Below are 27,889 nucleotides of genomic sequence, written 5' to 3' on the forward strand. Positions count from 1 at the left end.
AAAAGATGTTACACTCAAAATTATCTATTTAGGAAATATTGCAAAATGGTAATGGTGAAGATATCTGCATCTGGGATAACAATCTCTGATGGCCTTCTTATTTGTGCTAAGACAAACGGTTTTCAGTCGTCTATGGCTGTTGAAAGCTGACTGACTTTAATGAATTGTACTCTTAAACACTTACCACCTCAAGAGCATGATGAAGCCATCAGTTCTTACCGCATTATTTTCTTTCCATTCAGAATGTGTTGAAGGTTTCAAAGTTTTACTTAAACACACACAGCATTTATCCTCATCTGCATATAAATTAGCCATGGAAATATGTAAAATTGGCTTTCTATGTAACAGGTATGAAGTTGGTGCTCTGAAAAAGAGAGCTGCTGTTTCTGCTCTATTGTACACAGACCTACAGTTCATGACGTACGCTTGAACCTCTTGCTGACCAGCCAGTCTCTTGACTGTTCGAGAAAGTTTAATCCAGCTAAATATTGGAGTGGATGAGGAAATCCACAGCAGTATCCTGAGAACGAACTGCCTCACCTCTGTGCTGGCTCGGAAAAAATCTCTGGGTCCTTTTTTTGGCCAGATTTCAAAGTCTCAAGATCTTATAGAAAAGTCTGTTTTACTGCTGGTGTAAATGACATGAAGTGAAGTTATAGAGTTGCTTTTTAAAGCCAAACATATAAAACATTTGTAGAAACAGACCTTGAAGAGTGAAAAGTCTTTTCCTTCTAATGTTTTGAAGGAAACTTTTTGTTGGGTTATATGCATGTATTAAAATGATGAATGAGGGCTTTCTTGAACCACCAGTGTAATTCTGTTTACTGAGCTCATCAGGAACAGAGGCCAGAAAGAGACTCTAAGAGGTCATGACTTTTCCATTTGAGATCCTTCTGGATAGCACCTGATGTCTGGTGCCTTGCCATGTTTTGGTGATGTGTAGCTGTCAGGGGGTATGCAACAACTCACACAACTGCTTGGAATAGATTCGATCAGCTTTTCCCTCTGTTCAACAGCTGATTTTTTTAGTTTGTTGATCTAAGAGTAGCTAAGCCCAATCTATAGAAATCTGTCATCTTGCAATTTGGCTGACCTTAACTTGCAAAGCTTGAGTCTAGAATAAGCTTACACTGAGAGATATCTGAAGAGAAAAAAATCTCCTTTGCAGAGTTTGGTGTTATAAGGAAACTTCTGGAAGGCAGATGCGTTTGACCTGACCTGAGCTGTAAACTCAGGCTTCCTTCCTCCCAGCTGGTGGACAGATAAAAGTCATTCTATGGCAAAACAGTGTTCCCTGTTTTCAAAATCCTACTGTGCCCCCCATAAGGCAAAAATTCAAGGCACCGGTCCAGTTTTTACAGCTCAGATAATGACCCTGATTGGTCCTTTCCAAGCTGTGTATTTTTCGCTTGCATTTCAACTTTTAAATGCTGTCTGAGTGGCAGTACTGAGAAGAGGCAAGGTGTGTAGAAAAGCAAATGGTTTTCTGATGTGTAACATCAATACAACTATTAGGCCAGAAAAGAAGCTTGGTGCACCATTTGTGAGTCAGTTTAATTAAATTCAAAAGCAAATGTTATACATGTAAGTAAGTATTAACAGTATTACAGTATTACTGTAGTACTAATAAAATACCTCTTTGTCTTTGTTTTCTATAGGTGACAGCTATCGATGCTGATGGAGGTTCATTTGGTGCAATAACCTATTCTATAGGATCAGGACCCTCCAGTTCTCCTCCAGGAGTATTCAGCATTAATAAAGAGACGGGGCATATCTGCACTAGTGCAGCCCTCGACCGAGACGAGGGATCTGAGAGCTATGAGTTCACGGTCACTGCACTTGATGGGGTGAGTGAGAAATTTGGAATACTGATTCATCAAATGGATTCATTACATAGATACAAAATGCAGTTTAATTTTCTGTTTGGACTATTGCAGATTTTTTGATTGGCCCTTGCTAATCCTAATGGTCCAGTGACATTTTTTATTGGCTTGTTCAATTAATAGCAGGGTATTTTTTTTATTCTTTTTTTGGTACTATATACAGTATCTCACAAAAGTGAGTACACCCCTCACTTTTTTGTAAATATTTGATTGTATCTTTTCAACAAAAGTGAGTACACCCCTAAGTGAAAATGTCCAAATTGGGCCCAATTAGCCATTTTCCCTCCTCTGTGTCATGTGACTTGTTAGTGTTACAAGGTCTCAGGTGTGAATGGGGAGCAGGTGTGTTAAATTTGGTGTCCTCGCTCTCACACTCCCTCATACTGGTCACTGGAAGTTCAACATGGCACCTCATGGCAAAGAACTCTCTGAAGATCTGAAAAAAACAAAATTGTTTCTCTACATAAAGATGGCCTAGGCTATAAGAAGATTGCCAAGACCCTGACACTGAGCTGCAGCACGGTGGTCAAGACCATACAGCGGTTTAACAGGACAGGTTCCACTCAGAACAGGCCTCGCCATGGTCGACCAAAGAAGTTGAGTGCACATGCTCAGCGTCATATCCAGAGGTTGTCTTTGGGAAATAGACGTATGAGTGCCGCCAGCATTGCTGCAGAGGTTAAAGGGGTAGGGGTCAGCCTGTCAGTGCTCAGACCATACGCCGCACACTGCATCAAATTGGTCTGCATGGCTGTCGTCCCAGAAGGAAGCCTCTTCTAAAGATGATGCACAAGAAAGCCCGCAAACAGTTTGCTCAAAACAAGCAGAATAAGGACATGGATTACTGGAACCATGTCCTGTGGTCTGATGAGACCAAGATAGTTATTTGGTTCAGATGGTGTCAAGCGTGTGTGGCGGCAACCAGGTGAGGAGTACAAAGACAAATGTGTCTTCCCTACAGTCAAGCATGGGGCTGGGAGTGTCATGGTCTGGGGCTGCATGAGTGCTGCCGGCACTGGGGAGCTACAGTTCATTGAGGGAACCATGAATGCCACCATGTACTGTGACATAGTGAGGCAGAGCATAGCCGCAGGGCAGTATTCCAGCATGATAACGACCCCAAACACACCTCCAAGATGACCACTGCTTAGCTAAAGAAGCTGAGGGTGAAGGTGATGGACTGGCCAGGCATGTCTCCAGACCTAAACCCTGTTGAACATCTGTGGGTCATCCTCAAACGGAAGGTGGAGGAGCACAAGGTCTCTAACATCCACCAGCTCCGTGATGTCGTCATGGAGGAGTGGAAGAGGACTCCAGTGGCAACCTCTAAAGCTCTGGTGAACTCCATGCCCAAGAGGGTTAAGGCAGTGCTGGAAAATAATGGTGGCCACACAAAATATTGACACTTTGGGCCCAATTTGGATATTTTCACTTAGGGGTGTACTCACTTTTGTTGCCAGAAGTTTAGACATTAATGGCTGTGTGTTGAGTTATTTTGAGGGTCAGCAAATTTACACTGTTATACAAGCTGTACACTCACTATTTTACATTGTAGTAAAGTGTCATTTCTTCAGTGTTGTCACATGAAAAGATATAATCAAATATTTACAAAAATGTGAGGGGTGTACTCACTTTTGTGAGATACTGTAGGTTCCGTGCTTTGATACAAATGTGTATTTGTGCTGTCAGATCATATTCATTCTCTCACACTAGCTATAAGATTTAGTGCTCAGTACGGTCCCCTTTTGGCTGCCAGGAACAACAGCCATGAGCTCTTAAAAAAAAAAAAAAAACGACAGTAAAATGCAACTTCCCTTGGGTGCATTCATATACAGTAACACACACTCAACCACTCTCACTGGTCTTTCTTTCTTTTTTTCTTTCTTTCTTTGTTTCTTTCTTAATCAGTTCAACACACACACACACACACATTTTTATGAAGGCAATAAGTAACGGTTCCCATTTCCATTATTTGAGCAGTCATAAAACGGCACTGGTGAAAGAAATGTAATTACAAGCCCAGTAACTCTCCTCAGATATTTCATCAGTGGAGAATAACTCATCTCGCATTTTTCTCCCACTTTTCTGTCCCTCAGGGTGGCCTGAGCTCATCTGCCTATGTGAATGTGGCATTGCTGGACATTAATGATAACAGGCCCATGTTTTACCCTGTAAACTATGCAGTTAGTTTGAGCTCTCAGAGCGCTCCAGGAACCTCTGTCATCAGAGTATCAGCTCACGACCCTGACGCAGGAGAGAATGGCAAAGTGACATATCGCACAGTGTCTGGCGGAGGATCCAACTTCTTTACACTTAACAAGGACACAGGTTTGTGTGTTTGACTGTTAGAAATTACAAATACCTTATTACTTGTTAACATGTATTGGTAATGTATATTCCATAACTGATATGAATCAGTTTCATTTTTAACTAACTTGTTGATAATCATTGATAAAACTTATGGTCCTGGATTCCACTCACTCATGCCACTAGATATTTGTTCACTCATTGTATATGCCATTCTATTTGCACCTACAGTTTGTGCAGTTGCACTGTACCATCTTTGATTATATGGTGTATAACATGCCATCCCACCTCATTTGTCTCTTTCTTTCACTACATCACTTATTCTTGCTTGTACTCTATACAATGACAGTAAAATTGAATCGTATCTAATCCAGTTGAATGTAATCTAATGAGCTGTATGCAAATTTAGTATATTTACATTTAGTTTAATTAAACATTATAAATTATTGCTTACTTATAGGCTACGTTATAAATGATGAAGCAGTTATTTATTATACGTATGCTCATGATGTGACATTGATGATACATTATGATATATTTAGAAAAAGCATTATTCAGTAGTTATTACGTATTTGTACAGCAACAAGTAGCTGTTTCATAATTCAAGTATATCAAATTAATGACTCCAGTCATCATCATTATTGTTATTATTATTATTATTATTATTATTAGTAGTAGTAGTAGTAGTAGTAGTATTAATATTAGTACTACTACTACTACTGCTGCTGTATATTTCAGTAAATAACGAGTGGCCCCTGTGTGGTCTGCATTTTCTGTGTGGCATTTGTTTCTCTGCAGGGGTGATCTCTCTTTCCCGCTCCTTGCATGGAAAGGCCAATTCTGTCATTACGATGGTGATCACGGCACTGGATGGAGGTGGGCTCACAGTGCCCGTTAATGCCAGAGTGAACATCAGTGTTGTAGCTGGGTCTGTAGCTCCCCCCGTCTTTGAGCAAGCGCAGTACTTCTTCACTGTGCCTGAGGATGTTCTGAGGGGCACAGAAGTCGGTGTGGTGTTTGCTAATAGCAGGAACGGTGAGTGTTTGATATTACTTCTGCATATATCTTAATGCATAACACATGGGTAGTTACTTGATGTTATTACCACTGTATGCACACATAATTTTGCCTGTCTGTCTGACTGTATATCTCTTCCCCATTCCTCTTCCAGGAGGCAATAAGGACATCTCCTACACCATCTCCTCTGGTGATCCAGAAGGCTACTTCACTGTGGACATAGAGACAGGAGCTCTGCGCACCAGCCTGCCTCTGGATCATGAGGCTTGGCCCTCGCTGGAGTTGGAGGTCCAGGCTCGCAGCGGCTCCCCTCCGGTGTTTGCCCAGACACTGGTCCGCATCACCATCACTGATGTCAATGATAACGCACCCACCTTCCTTCCTTCATCATCAGAGTCTCTGCTGCTGCCCGAGGCTACCAAAATGGGAACTATTGTGTACCGGGTAAAGGCTGAGGACCGTGATTCAGGAGCCAATGGGCAGTTGAGCTTCGATCTGCTTTCATCTGAAGGCCAACGCACATTTAGTGTGGACAGAAGCAGTGGTGAAATCCGCCTGATAGGAAGCCTTTCCTATGAGAGTGCTCCTCGTTATGACTTGCTGGTGCTGGCCAAGGACTGTGGCGCCCCTCAACTCAGCGCAACTTTCACTCTTGTAGTGCACATACAGGCCGAGAATGACCAGGGGCCAGTGTTTGACACAATGACCTATCGTGTGGAGCTGAAGGAAAACACACCACTGAACACCCGTTTCCTGCAAGTACGTGCCCTGAGTAGGGATCATGGTGGAAATGGAGCCTCCTCCTCAAGTTCCACACCACTGTCCTACCATCTCCGGCCTGATGGGGATGCAGCAGGGTTTGGGATCATCTCAGACAGCGGGTGGTTGTTTGTGAAGAGTGCACTGGACAGGGAGGGCAAAAACATCTACATGCTCACTGTACTGGCCAGCTCAGGCAGGGGACAGCTGAAGAAAACTGGAAGCGCCACCGTACGGGTCTCTGTGACAGATGAAAATGATAACTCACCACGGTTTTCCCAGGAGAGGGTCTTCCTTGCAGTAAGGGAGAACCTGCCTGCAGGAACAGGATTTGGGAGAGTTTCAGCCACTGACCGTGATGCTGGACTCAACAGCCGGCTTACTTTCAAACTACTGCATACTGACCGCAACTTCCAGATCAACTCTCAAACTGGTGAGAAGAGAAATGCTTAAAACTCCTTAATTCATTCATTCAGTATCACTAAGCACTTTATCGTGGTCACGGCGGTGGTGAATCAGGAGCCTGTCCCCCGAGGATAGAATACACTCTGTATAGGATGCTAGTCCACCATAGGGCACCATGCACACACACATTACCACCTACAGTAACAAATACACCTACTGCCATGGTTTTGGATGGTGGAGGGAAAACCAGAGAACCCTGAAGAAACCCACATAGATAAAAGGGGAAAAAATGTTCACACTCAGGTGACCCAAGCTCAGGGTCAATAAAACTCCTTAATGTCCCTGCTTAATATTCAGTTATTCATCTTAAACCTTATTATTCATACAATTAAATAAAAAAAGAGGTTAACTTTCCTTTACATTAAAAAAAGAGGTTAACTTTCCTGTTTTTTCTGCCTCCTTTAATTTTATTTGGTCAGGACGTTCCTGGTTATGCGACACTTACCAGCATCTCTTTCTAGCAGTTGAACTACGTGTAATGAACTTATCATACACAAGTCCCATTTGAGTATCCAGGTTATAGTCAAGACAACTTAGGCTGCTTTTATAGTTTTCATGTTAGATACTTTTAAGATTTCTACTCAGTTAGTTTATTTATACACAAAGCCTTTCTGAAGCATTTCTATTCATTCCTCTCATATTAGTCCATACAGGATTTTGCAGGGTTTTTTCAAAATTGGTGACACAGTTTGCAGAGTTTTTGTGCTTTTTTGAGGAAAACTACTGGAATCGGTGAAACTTCACTGCACGAAATTGTTTTGCATGGACATTTTCGGTGATGTTTTTTGGTAAATGAGACCTTTTAGCTATACTCATGTTGCGATGACCTCATATGACACATCTTGGCCCAACTCTGTGGAAAAATCTGTGGTACTTTTTTTTGAAAGATTGGAAGCTCCTCTGAAAATTTAAGAGTTTGCATTAATTTTTTGTTATTGCAAAATCGCAAAATCCTGCAGGGACTGTCATATGTGTCTCACAGAGCAGATTCACTTTTGGGTTCTTGTACACTTTTGGACTTTTGGACCATGTAGCGTTTAGACAGAATGTGTAGCTTATGTGTCATGTTTTATGTGAATGCTAGGTTAGATTTACTACTCAATACTTATCTTACTGTAACATTTCAACATTTAGATGCTCCTCTGCAAATGAAAAGGCACAAAATGTAATGTCCCTGGCATGCTCTCTCTCTCTCTCTCTCTCTCTCTCTCTCTCTCTCTCTCTCTCTCTCTCTCTCTCTCTCTCTCTCTCTCTCTCTCTAGGTGAGATCAGTACCAGGGCAGCTCTGGATCGTGAGCACCAGTCTAGCTACCAGCTGGTGGTGGTGGTACAGGATGGAGGCACCCCTCCTCGGAGTGCTACCGGCACCGCCCATGTCACTGTGCTAGATGAGAACGACAACACCCCACTCTTAAGTCACGTATTGCCTGGCAGGGAGCTGATTATCCAAGTGAGAGCTGCTGAGCTTAGATTTAGTATAGACATATTAAGAATAATTATATAGCCTGTCTGTAACAAAATGGCTGTTGAATGTCATATGAGTGTTGAATAAGGATGAGTAGTTGTATTATTTGGGGGTTGCTGTGAATAGAGAGTAGCATATTTGCAGTTACAGAAGCGTACATGTTTGGTGGTGTCAGGTGTGTTTTATTACCATTGGGTGTGTGGTGTTTCAGGTGCAGGAGGGTCTACCTGCTGGCTCACTCTTGGGAACACTGCAGGCTAAAGACCCAGATGAAGGAGAGAATGGCACGATATTCTACTCATTATCTGGTAAACCAGCAATGCTTCTTCAGTATGAGCTCTGTTTCTGGAATGAAAGGCTTTCCAGATGTAACTGATTAACTGCATTTGCAAAATAGTGGAAAGGGTAACACTCGATTAGTGGAAAGTATAAAGCTATACAAATATAATACAGTGCCGTGCAAGAGTGTTCACCCCCTTGAACATTTCCATAGTTTGGAGTGTTACAACCTGGAATTGAAATGGATTTAATTGGGATTTTATGTTCATAAGGCTGAATTAGGAGGAAAAAATCTAGTATAGTTTGCCAAATTATTTTCAATGTAATTACAAATAAAAAAAGTAAAAAATACTGATTGCATAAGTATATAATGATGGAAGCATAATGCTGAACATTACTCTTGGGCTCTTGGTTGCTTTTCTGTCACTGACTTTGGTGGACGACCTCCAGTTGTGTCATATTCTTTCTTTGTTTTAATAATAAATTTAATGGTACGCCAATGGATGTTCAAAGTTTGAGATATCCACCCATCCATTTTCTATACTTCTTATCCTTCAGGGTCATGGGGAACCTGGAACCTATTCCAGAAGGCATAGGGCACAAGGCAGGGTAAACCCTGAGCAGGGTGCCAATCCATTGCAGGGCACGTACACATTCAAACACCCATTCACACACTATGGACACTTTGGACATGCCAATCAGCCTACCATGCATGTCTTTGGACTGGGGTGGAAACTGGAGTGCCCGAGGAGGCACCCACAGCATGGGGAAAAATATATAACATGTATTACAGCCTTGTGTAACGTATGTCGGAAGTCATTGTCTCTTTTCCAAGAAAACCTTTTGCAGTCATTTCTTCTTTTGTATTTCAGGCTCCAGAGCAGAACGGTTCTCTCTAAATCCTAACACAGGAGAGCTGCGTTCGGCTTCCACATTGAGAAGAGCTGAAAAGGCTGAGTACAGTTTAACTGTAATTGTCTCGGATCGTGGTGCACCACCTCAGAGTGTCTCCAGCATCCTGCACATACAGGTCAGACCTTGGTGTGACAGAGTGGGATTAAAACTTGTGCTCACTCATAATGTCGTAATAAATAAAAAGTCTAACACACTACACAGTGCACTATTGGAAGAATTATTGAAAACTGCTTATCAGCATTTTTAGCAAGTACACTGAAAATCGAAAAATCTACCATATACTTACTCCTTCTGTAAGGAGAGGATGAGAAAATGTATAAAATTGTAGTATCATGGATCATGGTTGTGGGTTGAATTGGGTGAAGCAGAGAGCTTCAAAAACAAAACTGTCAACATTGCTTCCCCTTTCAGCACCAGATCCTGTAATCAAACCCAAATGAGAGAATGCAGTCAATCACAGAGTCTGGTGTGAATTGCACACATGCGTCATTTGATATTCCATAAACTACGCTATTTTTGTTCTTATATCTGCTCTGATGTGTGCAGATTCCACAGAATATGCTGAGCAGCAGTGTTTCTGGCAGGCAGTGAGCGTACATGAACCATAGTGCTTTTCTCATATCTAATTCCTACAAAGGGAATAGGATGCTAATTGTGGAGTGAGAGCTTGCCTGCGACACCCCCCCCCCCCCCGCCCCCCCCCAAAAAAAAAAAAAAAAGAATCAGAGAAAGGGAGAGAAAAAAAGGAACCTTTAAATCAAGTGTTCCCAGATGGCCCATGATGGGGCCCAGCTGTGGCCTGCTCTGATCAGACAAAAAGAGCCGCTAACCTCCAGCCCTCTCACACGGTAGCGCTCATGGACACACTCACACTAGATAAGGTTTCACCACAATAACATCAACATAATATTCCTTATAACAGTCGAGTAATAACAGGAGCATTGGGTCGTTCCAGTACATTGCATTTTAGAGAATGTTAAGTAACGCCGTTATAGACATTCCACAACTCCTCTGTTGCTCAGCAGTCCGAGAAGTCTGTTTGCTTTTTATGAGGATTTAAGTATGAAAGCTTTCACCTGTTATCATTAGAAAGCATTTAAGTACGTTTCCAGGCTTGCTCAAAGGCAACAGGAAATGAGCACATGAGTGCTTTTATGTGGCAGATGGATTCATTGCACCTTAATTACAGCCTAATGTCGACAGTAAATGTTCCATTTTTAAATGAAATTATAGCGAGTAATTTGGTGACTAGTGCAATTTATTTGGTAAAATTGCAATCTACAGTGGGGGAAATAAGTATTGAAAGTGTCAACATTTTTTTCAGTAAATATATTTCCAATGAGGCTATTCACATGAAATTTTCACCAGAAATCAGTATTAACTCAAGAAATCTAGAAGTATAAAGAATTCACAACATTTAAGTCCATAAATAAAGTTATGTGTAATAAAGTGGAATGACACAAGAAAAAAGTATTGAACACACTAAGAAAAAGCAGTTCTCCAAGGCAAGGCAAGGCAAGGCAAGGAACCAACTGAAATCCATCAGTAATTATACCCCTTTTCTGTGCAAATTAATATCAGCTGGGTTAGTAAATTGATGGTATATAAAAAGGCTGTTCGTTACAAAGGTGTCACACAAGAAACATCTCATGAAGGGTGAAAGCAAAGAGTTCTGCAAAGACCTTTGCAACCTTATTGTTGCAAAACATATTTATGGAATCAGATACCGATGTATTTCAAAACTTCTGAATCTTCCAGTAAGCACCACTGGGGCCATTATCCACAAGTGGAAGCAACATCACTCCATCATCAACTGGCCACAGACAGGAGCTCAAGATTTCTGACCAGGGAGTCAGAAGAATAGTCAGAAAAGTAGCCCAAGAGCCAAGGACCACTCAGAAAGAGCTCCAGAAACACTTGGAGGCAGCAGATGCCATTGTTACAGAGAAAACAATAGGCAATGCACTCCACTGCTCACGCTCACCCCACAAGACTCCATTACTAAAGAAAAGGCATGTCAAAGCTCATTTAAAGTTTGCTACACCTCATTTGGACAAGCCTATGAAATACTGGGAGAGTGTAGTCTGGTCAAAATGGAACTTTTTGGCTGTCATACTACACACCATGTTTGGAGAAGAAATGGCACTGCACATCATCCTTAAAACACTATACCAACAATGAAGTTTGGAGGTGGAAGCATCATGGTGTGGGGCTGTTTTTCATTGCATGGTACTGGCAGACTTCATATAACTGAAGGAACGATGACTGGAGCCCTTTACTGGGAGATTCTTGAAAAGAATCTGCTGCCATCCACCAGGATGATGAAGATGAGATGTGGGTGGACTTCCAGCAGGACAATGATACAAAGCACACTATAAAGGAAACTCAATTGGTTTCAGAGAAAAAAAATCAAGGTGTTAGAATGGTCCAGTCAGTCACCTGACTTGAATCCAATTGAACAAGATTTAAAGACAATATGTTTAGAAGAATGTGCCAGAATCACACCTGAATACTGCGACTGATTAATTTCTTCATACAGGAAGCGTCTCGAAGATGTCATTACAAACAAAGGCTTCTCCACTAAGTATTAGATACATTTCAGTTAGCGTGTTCAATACTTTTTACCCATGTCATTACTCTTTATTACTCATAACTTCATTTATGGACTTTAATGTTTGGATTTCTTTATATGTGCAGATTTCTTGTGTTAACACCGGCATCTGGTGAAATTTTCATGTGTATAGCCTCATTGGAAATATATTTAATGATTTTTTTTTTTTTACGCATTCAATACTTATTTCCCCCACTGTATGACATTACAAGAGTCCTCTTGAACTATGGGTAATTTAATAAATACAGAAAACTCTTTAGAAAATGGATTGTCCTTTTCTTGCATTGGTACACAGTAATAATAATAATAAGGGGAATAAGAATAAAGTCTCTCCCATATGAGATCCTAAAGCAGATTATAAATTGATGACAAAAATGCAATTAAATCAGAATGTGCTTTAAGTTTCTATTTGAGAAGTCAAACTAAATTGAGAAACGTGTTAGAACCCATTTTTCTCTAATCCTTGAATTTTTAATGCTACTGATCCAAGTTTTTCGCTTAGGTAGAAATTTGTTTTCCCAACTCAGTGATGCAAGATAACAAGTTCAAATCCCAATTATTTTATCTAGAAAAACTACATAAATCCAACTCAACTAAACCATTTCAACTACAATTTTTAAAGGTCTAGTTACAAGACACTTCTTGCTTACAAGAAATTGCTACTTTTTTAAAGTAATGCTTCACATTACCCATTTTAACTAGTGGCACACGGATGAGAGATGTTTTAAACAGACGAGACCTGCTTTGAATTTAGCACAGGGAGAACTAACACATTCTTCTCTGGCCATCTCCGACATTCTGTCTTCATTATCCACTTTTTTTAACAACCCATACACTACAAGCTACTATTAAAAGGTATCTAATGTTGAGTGATGCTAGCTATTAGGCTAAATACTTGAGGTTAGCTGTCATGCTTCATTGAAACAGTGATAATTCACTGCTTCTTCACATTTAATTAACAGAAAAATTCCACACCTAATGCTAACACTCATAACCAGCTAGATAATCAGCAAAAATAATTAAAACAAATAATGAGCTATGATTGTGTGTCCTTAAATTGGTGAATGAACAGTATTTTCATTTCCAGTTTGGTTACAAACAAACATGTGTCTGTTGTCATGTGTATCTTTTCACATTCATACACTTTGATAAATATGGACATCTATATTAAATAGTCTTGTTTTCATCACAAGTAAACTGAATTCTTTGTAGTGCAAACCTGTACTAATCCAGACAGGTCCATACAAGCTGATATACATAGACCTACAAGTGTTCTGCACTGCGTAGAAATATTGAACATAGTTCCAGACAACTACAGTACAATAGTTTGCACAAATGATGTTGAATTGGTTATGTGAAAAGGGAAAATGCAGTCTGTCACATTGCAGTGCCACTTGGTGAAAAACTAGCTCATGACTGCAACAGCTACATTATTTTGAATATAGCTAACTCAGTATATACTACCATGCTACTAAAATGTGTCGTTAAACCTGTAGTGTTGCTACTTGTAGCTAGCAACTCCTTAACACTGGTAGCTAATCAAACCAGAGAGGGTAAATAAAATGAAAATATATGAAAGTCTGTGAAAATTCTCTATTCTTACCTAATGTCTTTAGCTCTGTAGCTACTGTAGCTACACTTTGGTCCACCGAGCTGGCTTCAGCTAAATAATTGATGTAAACTCAAGTGTTTGGATAATCCAGAACAGAGAATCTGCTACAGAAATTTAACTCGTTTAGAGCTATGTTTAGTAAATGATAGTCACTGATCTACACCCATTTATTTAATGTTTATCGGCTCTAATACTGTACTTTTGATCCACTGAACTACTTTGCATGGCCTGCATACAGACCACAGTCCTCCAGTTGATGACCCAATGTCTAGAGGAACCCTTAAAGGTTCTATGCAGGACCCTACACCATAATGTTTCCCTTTGAGAAAATCTTTGAACTCTTCTTGGTCAAAGAACGCTTGAGGAACCTATATTTTATATATTATTCATTATTATTTATATCTGCATAAATTTGTATCACTATGATCCTTTGTAAGAGTAGTAAAGATGGTAATACAGTACTTACCATCAGTGACATGGTATGTTCTCGTTTTGACTTCAAATTGGCTTTGTTTCAATCCACAGGTTGCTGGCTCAGCGAAGGCTCCACAAAAACCAAACACACTATCAATGGCACTTAACACAATGGAGGGCACCAAACCGGGCTCTGTCATAGGTTCAGTTCACCTACATGACCAACGTGATATGTTGCCTGATGGACAGGTGACTTTTCTTGTAGTAGGTGGCACTGATCAAGATGGAAATTTTATGGTGGATCGTCTCACTGGGGATGTGTACTTGGTCAGAGAATTGGACTATGAAATGGGAGCTCACTTCACCTTGCAGATTGAGGTGGATGACTTCTCAAAGGCCTCCCCAAGCAGTCGTGTGATAGTGCTGGATATCAATGTGCAAGACAGTAATGATCATGCACCACAGTTCCCTGAAGACCCTGTGACCATTGTTGTCCCTGAGAACATGCAGCCAGGCTCCTCCATTTATGCGTTTCAGGCCTCTGATAAGGATGGAAGTGGCCCCAACAGTGAGGTACGCTACTCTATCCAGCATCATTGGCCTGATCGATCAGATCTTCTGTTCCTTGATCCCATCACTGGTGTGCTCAGCCTGGGTCAAGTGCTGGACCATGAAGAGACCTCAAGTCTTTTTTTGGTGGTCCAAGCAACTGACTCAGCTACAGATCCTAGTCAAAGGCGCTGGAGCTCAGTCACAGCCCGCATCTTTGTGACTGATGAGAATGATAATGCTCCAGTATTCAGCTCTCCTACAGCAGTCAGTGTGATGGAGGATAAGCCAATGGGCTTTGTGCTGCTCTACATCATTGCCCGTGATGCAGACCAAGGAGAAAATGGCAGAGTGTCTTACCGCATTCAGGCAGGCAACACAGCAGGACGATTCAGTCTCAATCCCAACACTGGTGAGCCTCACAAACCATTTTACTAACATCTCCCACCAAGCAAATTAAAAGCATGTGAAGACAATCAGCAGGAAGGATTTTTTTCTTGAAATTTTTATTCATCATACTGCAGATACTTTCATTAATAATAGTTATCTTAGCTCAATTTGATCTTGGTAATTAATGATTTGGCTAGCCAGCTGGCCATCAATGTGTGTTTACAATATTTTTAGCAATGGTAAGAAATCAATATCAAAGAACAGACATCAGTTAACACACTTTTTGGCAAAGCGGGTGCTGAATCCACCATTCGATCTTCAGTAATTGCCTGTACAGAGTTCCGGATGTTCTTCATGTGTCTGTGTGTGTGTTTTCATGCCTACTGCTAGCTGGTGGATTGCTAGTGGGAAAGTCATTATTGTAGAGTGTGTCGAAACTGAAGTAATTACAGTATAGTATAGTAAAGTATAGTGAGAGATGTTTTCATTACTATAGTGGCGCTTATACATATGAAGGAGGTATGCAGCTTGTATAGACAAACAAATAGATAATCACTCTAAAAAGGATACAGTAGTTCTATCATAGAGGATTAGGAATAAGAATACACAATTTAATTGTAATGACTGGTTAGGTCAAGTCAAGTGTAGGGAAAAAAATAATGATCTTACACTAAATTTGTTCATATAAATTAAACTGAATTGTTATTTCAGTTCTGTTCAAGTCAGGCATGCCTTGCTGTGTATATATAGTAGTAGCAGTACATACCAGAATGGGTTTTTTCTGAGGAGTGATAAACTGATATTGGCCAGACACTGGGGATTAAGGCTTAACAAGGTTTTGACTGGATCAGAAGGAGGAGGAGTTCTGGTGGTGCACTTTAGCTGATGTTATGCACAAAAACAGAGCTTTTTAACATGAGAGGGAAAGCTTGCTTTAATATTCACAGATGTTATTAGGGATGAAGAGTGTTTGGTGAATTGTAAATAAAGGAGCTGCTTCACACAGACTTCACACACTTTAAACAGCCAGTAAAATATGGCACACAGGCAGACAGTCTAGCCACCATATTCGCCCCTGAGTGCTATTACCCTGTGAGACCCCCAACTGTCCTTTTGATGAGAGTAACTGTGGGTATCAGTTTCAGATATTTTCATGACACATGACAGCATAAAACACTTGACATTATGTTGTACTCCTTGATAATGAACCCATAAAGGTAAAAAATAGGACAACATGACTCTATGATTCTGTGGATTGTGGACAAGCAAGTTTTAGTCTTTTGTCTCCTGAATGCTGTCTTCTGTGCTTGTGAAAGGAGGATGTGTTAGATATCTGTGTAAGTGAGAAAAAATATGTATCTATATATATATATTTGTGTAATTTCGACTGCTTAAGGATGGAAATAATGCAATTAATTTTCAGACAAACAAAGCCTAAACTACACTGTTCCCAGTAGTGTAGTAAATTCTGGTTTTACCTTCTTTTTGTAAAGAAATATTCATTTTTGTCTTAATTATTATTGTATTAATAGTAACAATGAATATTTGTTTAAACATTTTCTTCTGCAATTTCCACAATTCTTTCTGATCTCCTCGCCTCGTCAGGCTCTCTTTCCATTCTCAAAGCTCTGGACCGTGAGGAACAGGACAGCTACAACCTCACTATTGTTGCAGAGGATCATGGGACACCCCAGCACTCCACCACTCAGGTGCTGTCTGTCCAGGTTATTGATGTGAATGATGAGGCACCGTGGTTTGAATTGAGTGAGTATGAGGTACAAATCCGAGAGAATCAGCCAGCTGGAACCACCATACTCACTGTTTCTGCTACTGACAGAGACCAAGGTGAGAGGATTTTTATTCTTGGGCAGCTTAGCAGCTTTTCTTTACGTTTACTTTAAATGCAGTCTATTTCAAGGCACAAAATGATAGAAGGTCAAATTCATTGTCTTTTTAAATGCATTTTGTCCTTGTTTGAATCATTCAGCTTAATATCTTATTAAGGATTGAGGAATTCATTGGTGTAGTTTATTTCTAACCAGCAATAATTCTTACTCATGTAGTGGAGCTTGTGCTGGTTGTTCTTATTGCCATGGACTGAGTTTAAAGGCATAAACCAGGGTTTCTGTAAAAGGCCATTGCTTGAGTAAACAAGTGCTCTCACCAAATAATCTCTCTCTGCATGCAAGCTTGCACCCTGCTGCCAGTAACATGCCACAGTGGAGAAAAAATGCCAAGGTGTAATGAGATGTGCAACGTGCTTAAATCAAACCAGCTAATCACAGTTTGCAAGGCATTTTTACAATTGCATTGAAGATCATTGCAGAATTCTGATTTAAGCTCCATCTCTGTCTTTGTTTTCTGTGACTGTTTCAGGTACAAATGGACATGTATCCTATGGAGGTGTGACAGTGGAAGGTTTTGTCATTTCACCTGAAACTGGTGTCATTTCCCTTACCAAAGTCCTTGACAGGGAACAGCAGGATCATTACAGCGTAACTGGTAATCTGCAGGTTCCTCTTGTTTTAGCATTAAGACATCCTCATGCAGTTAATATTGGATTGTTGATTTTGCCAGTCATGCTTAGGTTTCTTGGTATATTTCTTCTGTGCGATGTAGTGTATGCCAAAGATGGAGGGATGCCCCCTAACTTTGCAAAGGCCAAGGTGCATATTACAGTGCTGGATGAGAATGATAATGCTCCAGCTTTTGGCAGGCTACAATACAGTCTGGAGCTGCCAGAGAACCTTACTCCAGTAGAGATTTTTCTAATTAAAGCTACTGACCATGACAGTGGGGACAGTGGCCGAGTGGAGTACAGGGTAATTGGTAAGTATCACTCTTGAGGTTGATCATATAAACCACATTTGGGTAATACACTATTGGCCAAAAATATTTGGACACTTGAACATCACACCCACATATAAGCCTTCCCCACACTGTTGGTACAAAGCACACAGTTGTCTAGAATGTCTTTGTATTTTGCAGCATTAAGACTTCCCTTCACTAGATCTAAAGGGGCCAAATCTATTTCATCATAACAATTCTCCTGTGCACAAAGCAAACTCGGTTGATGTGGAAAAACTGGAGTGCTCTCAGCCCTGACTTCCACCCTTTGAACACCTTTGGAACACCAACTGTGTGCCAGGCCTTCTCACATGATGTCAGTGCCCAACCTCACTAATGCTCTTGTGGCTGAATGGGCAAATCCCCACAGCCATGCTCCAAAATGTAGTGGAAAGCCTTCCCAGAAGAGTGAAGACCATTATACAGCAAAGGGGGGGGCTCCATGTTAACGCCCCTGGTTTTAGAATGGGCACATATGGGTGTGATGGTCAGGTGTCCGTATACGTTTGTCGATTTGACTTGATGGAGTGGATAAATATTTGTTAACCTTATCAATTACCAAGCCTTTAAGATTCCAACTTTATTAATCTTAGCTGGAGACCCAGATGGTGACTTCCAGCTGGACAGCAGTTCCGGGGCCTTGTCCACGTCTCGACCCCTGGATAGAGAGAGAAAAGACAGGTATTCTCTGGAAGTAGTTGCTCAGGATCATGGAATCCCCTCTCTTACTAGCACAGCTACTGTAGAAGTTACTGTCCTGGACATCAATGACAATAGTCCCACATTTAGCAGTAGCAGCTATGCTGTAGACATTTCAGAGGATTCTGCTATTGGGTCACTAGTTCTGGAAGTGACAGCCAATGATGCTGATGAGGGCAAGAATGGTCAGATCCTATACTTCCTGAGCAAAGAAGCAAGAGGTACATTCACTATAGACCCTGATACAGGTCGGATCCTCACAGCTTCCTTATTGGACAGAGAGAAAATGGCTTCCTACAGCTTCCAAGTGTGTGCAGTTGACTTGTCCCCTGCAGCACCCCACAACACCACAGTCCAGGTCACAGTAACCATCTTGGACATGAATGACAATGCACCCTTTTTTATCCAAGATCCTCTCATAATCAATGTATCCAGCAGGAGGGTATCTACTAACCATGTGGTTGCCACTATGAGAGCAGAAGATAAGGACTTTGGTGCCAATGGTTCAGTATTCTATCGTTTTGCCAAACCGGTGCAAGGCTTTTCTATAAACTCTCTGACTGGAGAGATCCAAACCACTGAAGCACTGAACAGCCTGACCCAGAACCAGTACATCCTCATTGTGGAGGCTATGGACCAGGGCAGCCCTCCTCAGTCTTCCCTGGGGGTGGTGATCATCTATGTGAAGGAACAGAACTATGATGGTATCCGCTTCTCCCGTACCGCCAGAGACGTTAGCATCCAGGAGAATGCAGCCAAAGGTTAGAACAGACAAACAAATTCTCATGCTACAGTATAAATTTTTACCTAAGGTTTTCCTTATGTAATCAGTGTTTTCTCAATTGATTAGAAAAAAAACAACTAATTCTGAAATTGCAAATGTCCTTTCCAAACTTTAAATATTTTCCTTTGATATGGAAACTTGGATTGTCCAGCAAACTGTCTATGCACGTTTTCTTTAAAACACTGCACTGAAATTCAGTCAGCTTAACCACCACTGCAGCATTGTGTTTCAATCTGCTTTGATCCTCAGGTACTGCAGTGGCACAGGCACAGGCGCAGTATCCGGATGGCACCCGCATAGGCATCACGTACAGCATCTTCAGTGGAAATAAACAGCAGTCCTTCAGCATCAGCTCCAGCACAGGTCAGTTTGGGGTTGAACGCAACACTGCAGCTCAGATCATTTCTTACTACTTCTTAGTAGGGGTTGTATAGACTAGTCTTCTATTACAGTGGAAAAAACTGTGAGGCAAACCGTAAGGAGATATACAGTCTTTTTTTAAAAAAATTCTGTGTTGTGGGCTGCTACCAGTTTGATATTACTTTGCGTTAAGTGGCGAGATGTGTGCTACCAAAGAAATTCCTCATGGCAAAAAAAATCCTTTAGACGCTTCTGTAGACATTGCATCCACCATCCATCATTAAGCGATTAAGAGCTTTCATGCTACACGCTCTCAGTTTCACAATCAACATTTTCAGCTGAGCCACCAGCTTGTCCACACAAATGCATTTAGGGATTGGTGCATGATTAGATAGTGTGATATGAGGCACAGATTTAATATTTTACACACTTATTATACTGGTAGATATCCTATCACACCGAAGTTAAAAATGCAATTTGTAGTTTTTGCTGTACAATAAAGCTGCATAAAAATAATGCTGTTCTTAAAACATTTTTTGCTTTAACTATGGAAAAGGAAAATGGAAAAGTGTACTCCTTTATTTTATTACTTGTCGACTAGTAAGATAAGTAGTTGTGCAACCCCTACTTCTTATAAGAGCTTGTGTAATAAAAACATCCAGTTAGTTCTACCTCAAAAATACTTTTCTAAGATCAAAGTGTATGTTTGCAAATTCTCTTGAATACCATTAAATGAGTACATGTGAAGCTGATTGTGCATTTTGTTTATCCATGGAACATTTAAGCAATATTGTATGAACAAGAGTGCGATTATACTGAAATCACAACCGTGCCGATATTCAATATAACCGCATGATTGCATGTGCGATATTGCTTTTATACAAGAGTTCTACTGTATAAATAAAAAATTAAAATCAAGTAAGTTACATTTCGGACACATCATGGACAATATTTCTGCTCCGCTAATAGAAATAGATCCCGAAGAAGCCACACTCACTTTATACCACATCAGCTTGCTAGCTCACATTGATTTGTACATTCCCGTTAAAGGTGCTTTCAGTGAAATTGGCATTGTTTCTTCATTTTCATCTTCATTTGATGAGCTTTCATATTTTAGTTCAAAAGTTATATTCCTGAAAATTATAATTTTTCATGTCTGCTGGTGATACCGCTAACACTCCTGTAGTAACCGTTTCAAACAAGGAAGTGAAATTTTATATAGGGTAGTTAACACAGGTGGCGGAGTGATATACACACAGTAAACATCCCAGTGCGGTTAAAGTAAATATAAGTACTCTTGGAACACTGCTCGACCAATCAAATTAGTGGACTAGACCTAACTGTTGTATAGCTAATGCGACATAACTAAACCTGAACTGGCTGTATATTCACAGACTTGAGGCATGATGAGTGCAATAGCAGGTAGTTTAGATGCCATTTCTGTTGATACACACAGGTGAGATTTGGGTACAAAGCTCCAACGGCCTGGATTTTGAGGACACACCAAGACTCCGTCTAGTGGTGAAGGCTGAAACGGCAACTTCCAGCTCTTTCATGGCTGTCAACCTGATTCTTCAGGACGTCAATGACAACTTGCCTCGATTTCAGCTGCAGAACTACATAGCATACATGCATGAGGCACAGGGCTATGACTCTCCAATTATTCAGGTGTTCTTTTTATATTTTATTGCATACAATAAACTAAATCTTGATCAATAACGCAAGTATTGTAGTGTATATTTTACAACTACATCAAAATGATAGAAATTTCCTATTTTAATATGACACTGGGATACTGCTATATTACATTAATAATTCAATGATCTCTATTCAGGTTGTAGCTGAAGATGTGGATCAGGGCCCAAATGGTCAGGTGACCTATTCCATCCAGTCTTCTGGTCGTAGCGGGTTGTTTAAAATTGACCCTCTGACTGGCAGTGTCACCACTGCAGCCATCATGGACCGTGAGATCTGGATGCAGACCAAGTAAGTCTTCCTTTGTCTGTGTATGTTTGTGTGTTTTTTTCCCCAGTGTTCTATGAAAAGTACTCATGCTTCCTTTGCTCAGCTTCATGTCCCCGCATATAGTGTTTGCAAAAGGTTTCATGTTAGATTTTCTCTGAATAATATTATTTATTTACTGCTTTTTTGTTGTTGTTTTTTGATGATTATATGTGTACCTTGAGCTGTAGTGATATTTTGATCATTTTTTAAAATAAACTCAGCAAATAAAAGAAACGTCCCTTTTTCAGGAGACTGTATCTTCAAGATAATTCTGTAAAATCCAGATAAGATTTACAGATGCTTGTTCAATGAACCATAAACAATTATTGCACTTGCAGCTGTGGAACAGTCCTTAAGACACTAACAGTTTACAGGTGGTAGGCAATTAAGGTCACAGTTACAATAACTTAGGACACTAAAGAGACCTTTCTACCAACTCTGAAAAACACCAGAAGAAAGATGTCTAGGGTTCCTGCTCACCTGCGTGAACATGCCATAGGCCGGCTGCAGGGAGGCATGAGGACTGCAGATGTGGCCAAAGCAATAAACTGCAATGTCTGTAATGTAAGACACCTAAGACAGTGCTACAGGGAGACAGGAAAGACAGATGATTGTCCTTGCTGTGGAAAATTACATGTAACTATGTGTCCTCCCCCAGACGTGATCGAGAACTTGCAAATGCCTTGGTGGAGGAGTGGGGTAACATCTCACAGCAAGAACTGACCAATCTGGTGCAGTCCATGAGGATGAGATGCACTGTAGTACTTAAAGCAGCTGGAGGCCACCACATACTGACTGTTACTTTTGATATTGACCCCCCCCCCCCCTTTGTTTAGGGACTCATTATTCCATTTCTGTTTGTCAAATATCTGTGAAACCTGTTCAGTTTATGTCTCAGTTTTATGCTAATACAAATATTTACACATGTTAATAAATTTGCTGGAAATAAAAGCAGTTGAATGTGAGAGGATGTTTATTTTTTTGCTGAGTTTAAAAGCCATTTTTAAAAAGAATATGAAGAGGAATATTTGAACTTTGATGTTGACATTTAATGTTTATCTTCTTTGTATCAGACTAGTGATTATGGCGACAGATCGTGGCATCCCCAAGCTTGCTGGCTCTGCCACTGTGACTGTGATTATTGTTGACCTCAATGACAATAGTCCCACAATCCCTCTGCCAAGAGAAGTGCGTGTGCCTGAAAGTGAGTGAGCAAGCATGTGCCTTTTGCCCTTCTTCATATTAGTTTCATTTTCACCTTGTTTCATGTATTTGTACTCAGTGAACCTCTGTGGGTATTTGATCGCTGTAAAGCATTTATACATATTTCTTACACCCACTGAATGTATATTATGTCTCTACTATCTCCTAGACTCAGTTATTGGCACAGAGATTACCATGGTGACTGGGAACGATGTTGACTCGGGTCCAGCACTGTCTTATTCTCTGTATCTGGACAAAAACTCACAGGGCAAGTTTGGAATCCACCGCTACAGTGGCAGAGTGTTTTTGATTTCTCCATTGGACTATGAGGAGAAGACATGGTACACACTAACTGTTAAAGCCTCTGACACTAAGCATCAGACTGATGCCAATCTGACAGTGATGGTGGAAGATGTGAATGACAATATGCCTACCTTTACACAAGACCTATACCAGGTACAATACATTTAGATAGATTGCACAGTCTCACAGTCCATAAACCAGTATTTCTCATTAGCTCCCAAGATGTAACCATGTTTATTCTAAACCTGTATCAGCAATATTAGCAAGACATGATTTAGTATGAGAAAAAAGAAAAAGAGTAATAGATGCAAGAAAGGATATTAACTTGCTCTGTTGTGGCTTCCCAGGTGGCACTGGCAGAACATTCTCCACCTGGCACTCCTATAATTACAGTAACAGCCACAGATCGGGACTCAGGAGAAAATGGAAGAGTTACCTACCGACTGATATCATCGTCTAAAGAGGGCTTTTACATTGATTCTAGTAATGGTACAGAGTTGAATTATTAATATCTATTCGATTTAATGCAAATGTATTACAATTTTGATATTCCTCAAATTAAACCTAAAGACCTTTAATATGTGATTTCTCTACAGGCACATTGTTTATCAGTCAAAAAGCTGCATTTGACCCTGAGCGCCCCACTGTGAGGGTGGTTATTGAGGCTCATGATGGAGGAAAGCCATCTCTATCTGCCATTGCTACTGTCCAAGTCCAGTTGACAGACGTGAATGACAATGCCCCCATGTTTCATCAATTAGAATACAGAGCCACAGTGTCTGAGGACCAGCTTCCTGGCGGTACAATCCTGACCCTGGAAGCAGTGGATGGTGACCTCTCCCAGGAAAACTCAGGTTTTGACTTTGCTATCGCAAGTGGGAATGTTGGAAATGCTTTCCAGATTGAAAGTAGTGTTCGTTTCATAGAAGGTCATGGCTTCCAGACAGTAGGCACACTGATCCTGGCAGAGCAGCTGGACTTTGAGGTAACATCTCGCTACAACCTCACCATTGTGGTATCTGACCGTGGTGTTCCCCAGCGCAGCTCCAGTGTGCCCGCTATTATTACTGTGAACGATGTCAATGACAACCCTCCGGCATTCAGTCGTGCTGAGTATGTGGTGTCTCTGAGTGAAGGGGCATCAGCCGGTAGTGAAATTTTACGGCTTTCTGCAACTGATCCAGATTCAGCTCCAAATGCAGAGATACAATATAGCATTACCTCTGGAGATGACATGGGCCTATTCTCAGTGGACCAGTGGACTGGAGCTCTGCGCCTGCAGAAAACTCTGGACCGGGAGACTCAGCCTTCCCATGTAATTATTATTCAAGCTTCAGATGGTCATGGTCACTTTGCACTGGCTCCTATCAATGTGGAGGTGAAAGATATTAATGATAACAGGCCTTACTTCCCCATTGAGACCATGACTGCAAGCATACGAGAAAACCAGCCCCCTAATTCAGCAGTCACAGTGCTGCATGCCATAGACCATGACACTGGGGTCTATGGACAGCTGAAGTATTTTATATTGGACAGATCTAGTCAAGGAAAAGATTTCTTTATGGTGGATCAAAACACAGGAGAGGTGCGTTCTCGTCAGATATTTGACTTTGAGAAGGTGAGCTCTTTCCATTTCAAGGCTTTGGCTATGGATGCAGGCAACAACTCTGCCACAGTTTCTGTGCAAGTTTATGTCACAGGGGAAGATGAGTATGATCCAGTTTTCACCTCCTCAGCCTTTTCTTTTGAGGTACCAGAGGGAGCCCAGAAGGGCCAGAGCATTGGTCAGGTGCAAGCCAATGATGAGGATGGTGGTGTTGATGGGATTGTGCTCTACTCATTACCAAGCAGCTCGCCATACTTTGATGTCAACAAGACCACTGGTGTGATCTACCTCAAAATGGATAGTGCTAGTAGTTCTAGTGGCCAAAGCCGTTCCAAAAGGGAGGCACGCCTTATGACCATGGATGTTATTGCTCATAGTCCTTTAGAAACCTCAAGGGTTACAACTGCCCAGCTAAGTATTGATGTCACCAACACATCCTTTGGACTTGCAAATGACTTTAACATTCTCCTCATCAGCATTATTGCAACCTCTCTTGGTGTAATAGTCATTTTAGTCATAATTGCTGTGGCCCTGTACCTAGTGAAGTCCAGACACAAGAAGCAAGGGCAGAACACTGGGACAGCGGCTTCAGACACAGCACTGCAGCAGTTAGATGAATCTAAATCAGCAGGTGGGGAGAGGATCTATCACCAGACCCTTCCAGGGTATGCTGGCGAACAGGGAGGAGGTGGAGCTTCCTACACAAGGGGAGGCTCCTTGGATCCATCACACTCTAGTGGAAGAGGATCAGCCGAGGCTGCTGAAGATGATGAAATCCGGATGATAAATGAGTATCCACGAGTGGCTAGCATTACTTCTTCCATGCAAGAGCACATCTCTGCACGAGGACCTGACTCAGGTATACAGCAGGATGCTGACCAGCTCTCTGACATCTCTGGTGAAACTGGGACACTAGATGCAAGCCAGTGGTTCAAAGGGAAGAAGTTGGGAAGTTTAAGTGGCACCATGCTCTCTGGTCAAGTTCCAGTCTATAGAGATGAAGGAGGTGGCTACCTTGGAGTGGGCAGAGGGCTGAACATATCCCATCCAAAGGATTATGGCTTTCCGGAGGATGGCAAACCTTCAGTTGATGGCTCTCTCACAGCTATTGTTGCTAGTGATGAGGAGCTGCGAGGAAGCTATAATTGGGACTACCTTCTCAATTGGTGCCCACAGTTCCAACCTCTTGCCAGTGTTTTTACAGAAATTGCCAGACTTAAAGATGAGAGCCTACCCCCCAACAACCCACGTAGACCTTTCCAACCTAAAATCAAGACAGATCCTAAACCAAGAATTGATCCACCCCCTCTCATTACATCAGTAGCCCACCCGGGTGCCAAGTCTGTTCCACCCAAGCCTGCAATCACTAGGACATTTCCACACCTAGCAACCCTCAAACGCTCTCCTATAAGCCATGAGGGTTCCATTTCATCTGCAGCCATGTCTCCCAGCTTCTCTCCATCGCTGTCCCCTCTGGCAGCCCGATCACCAGCCGTCTCCCCTTTTGGTGTTACACAAGGCCCATCAGCCTCAATGATTAGCACCACAGAGCACTCCCTGAAGCACAGTGATGACACAGAGATGAGAATTTAATTCTTTGTAGAATTTCACACTGCGGGGAGCCTTGACAGTTTTCTTTTTCAGAAATATGATCTCTGTGGGTATATGATAAAAAATAAAAAATAAAAAAAAAACTAAGAGGGACCTCTCAGCTTTTAGCTGTTTTGGTAAATGGTAAAAACTGTAGTTGAAACAGAAAGGGTTAAAATGCTGTTTTGCTGTGAAATGACGATACCCTTCATCAAAGCCAATGTGGACCTTTGTGTTTGAATTTCTTTTCTTTCTTTTTTTTCTGCCTGGCTGGCCAGGGAGATAAACTTTAGTGCTCTTTTGTTCTTTCTTATATTGATGACTGACAGCTTTGGAACATTTTGCAGAGTCTGTCCAAGATGGCTGCTATCACCACTATTTTTGCATCCTATTTGAACTCTGTGAAGGTGCACCAAGAGATTTCACTACATATGCATTTTTAATGGTTTCATTTCTTCATAGGTCATGTTTTTAAATAAGAAAATGTCATTACCTCGCATTTATAAAGCACTCACATTTACATTCTGTATATGTGTATGTATGGTAGCCATAGTACTTATGAATTATTGTTGTATAGTGTTTAGTATGACCATACTGTATGGTTGTTGATTTCTGTGTGATTGTGGTTGTGTGATTCTTGGACTATTATGTGAATGATTGGGATGTGTTGTGATAATTGTAATGTATTGATAATAAGATGTTTTGATAATTATTTATATAAAAGTCAAACCATAGGGATCTTGAGAGTACCCATGTTGCATATTGTTATATTATTCTTTTCTCCTATGTCTGTTCCTTTGCCTGATCTTCCAGCATCAAAGCAAAGAAAATCTTTGGCATACTCATATTATTTGAGGCTTATCTAGAGGCCTGGAGTAACTGATAAAAATCTAAATATGCTGTAAGTCAAATGAGTTTCTATACAATGCCAGGAACCTGACTCACTATGTGTTTGTATGCTTGGTTTTTTGTGTTAATTCTCACACTGTAGGTTGTTATACAATTCAGCTCTCAGAGGACAAAATGACTTTTGCTGATGTGTCTTAAAGTCAAGTGCTTCCATACAGTTAGAGATGAAATCAATAATAAACACCAGTGAAGCTGTCCACAATACAAGTGGGTAATAGTATTTTTAGCATGAGATACACCTGCCTTTTGGAATAAACCCTGGACATTCAAAGCACCTTTAAAATGCCCATATTTTTCTTAAATGTATACACTCTTCCCAGCACAGATTGCAATTATAGCAAATTAATGTCCTCTTGTCGTCCTGAATGTCCTCCCATCCTCAGAGGACTTTTAGCTACCTCTCGTGCATGTGTAATACCAACACTGCCTCTAGCTGGAATAATACAATAAAAAAGGGCCTGAAATTGACGTTGTTAAAGAGGATGTAAAAGATACCTTTAAAAAATGCTTGAAACAAAATAGTTGCCAAATCTCTGGCAGAAGAATGGTAGAAATTCACCTGTACATATATTTAAAGGAACAACGAAATTCCTATAGATTTCTTGGGTCTTACTGCTTAGTCTTTTCTTTTTTTCATTTCAGTTACATTGTGCTGGCAGGAGAAAACAAACTAAAGCCTAAATAAACTCTAATCAGTTGGCTTTTGTGGGAATCAGAGTCAAATTCATTGTTCATTAAAAAGGTATTTGCTAAAATTATTTGCTCCTGTGACCAGTACTGGCCTTACACTTTGTACTGCCAGATGCATATGTTGAGCCTGATGCGTAAATAGGTTCATAACATGCATGATGGAATAGTTAATGTATTTCTTTGAGTATTTAAGTTTAGGAAAAATTATTAGGACAGAAAAATGACCTA

General features: G+C 40.9%; 1 protein-coding gene across 1 annotated transcript in view; it reads left to right on the top strand.

Moving 5' to 3' along the window:
• Window positions 1-27,683, top strand: part of dchs1b (dachsous cadherin-related 1b) — a 106,550-nt gene extending 78,867 nt beyond the window's left edge. The window contains exons 3-21 of the mRNA XM_017489883.3: window positions 1,659-1,847; window positions 3,980-4,211; window positions 4,989-5,225; window positions 5,362-6,399; window positions 7,694-7,881; window positions 8,108-8,204; window positions 9,048-9,205; window positions 13,839-14,688; window positions 16,272-16,511; window positions 17,043-17,168; window positions 17,286-17,495; window positions 18,107-18,973; window positions 19,246-19,359; window positions 20,813-21,024; window positions 21,191-21,342; window positions 22,434-22,564; window positions 22,733-23,019; window positions 23,214-23,355; window positions 23,463-27,683. Coding sequence (XP_017345372.1) covers window positions 1,659-1,847; window positions 3,980-4,211; window positions 4,989-5,225; window positions 5,362-6,399; window positions 7,694-7,881; window positions 8,108-8,204; window positions 9,048-9,205; window positions 13,839-14,688; window positions 16,272-16,511; window positions 17,043-17,168; window positions 17,286-17,495; window positions 18,107-18,973; window positions 19,246-19,359; window positions 20,813-21,024; window positions 21,191-21,342; window positions 22,434-22,564; window positions 22,733-23,019; window positions 23,214-23,355; window positions 23,463-26,065 — 8,073 coding nt within the window. The 3' untranslated portion in view covers window positions 26,066-27,683. The remainder of the gene's footprint in view (window positions 1-1,658; window positions 1,848-3,979; window positions 4,212-4,988; window positions 5,226-5,361; window positions 6,400-7,693; window positions 7,882-8,107; window positions 8,205-9,047; window positions 9,206-13,838; window positions 14,689-16,271; window positions 16,512-17,042; window positions 17,169-17,285; window positions 17,496-18,106; window positions 18,974-19,245; window positions 19,360-20,812; window positions 21,025-21,190; window positions 21,343-22,433; window positions 22,565-22,732; window positions 23,020-23,213; window positions 23,356-23,462) is intronic.
• Window positions 27,684-27,889: the final 206 nt, after the last annotated feature.

Source organism: Ictalurus punctatus, chromosome 16 (assembly GCF_001660625.3).
Source record: "Ictalurus punctatus breed USDA103 chromosome 16, Coco_2.0, whole genome shotgun sequence".
Taxonomy (NCBI): domain Eukaryota; kingdom Metazoa; phylum Chordata; class Actinopteri; order Siluriformes; family Ictaluridae; genus Ictalurus; species Ictalurus punctatus.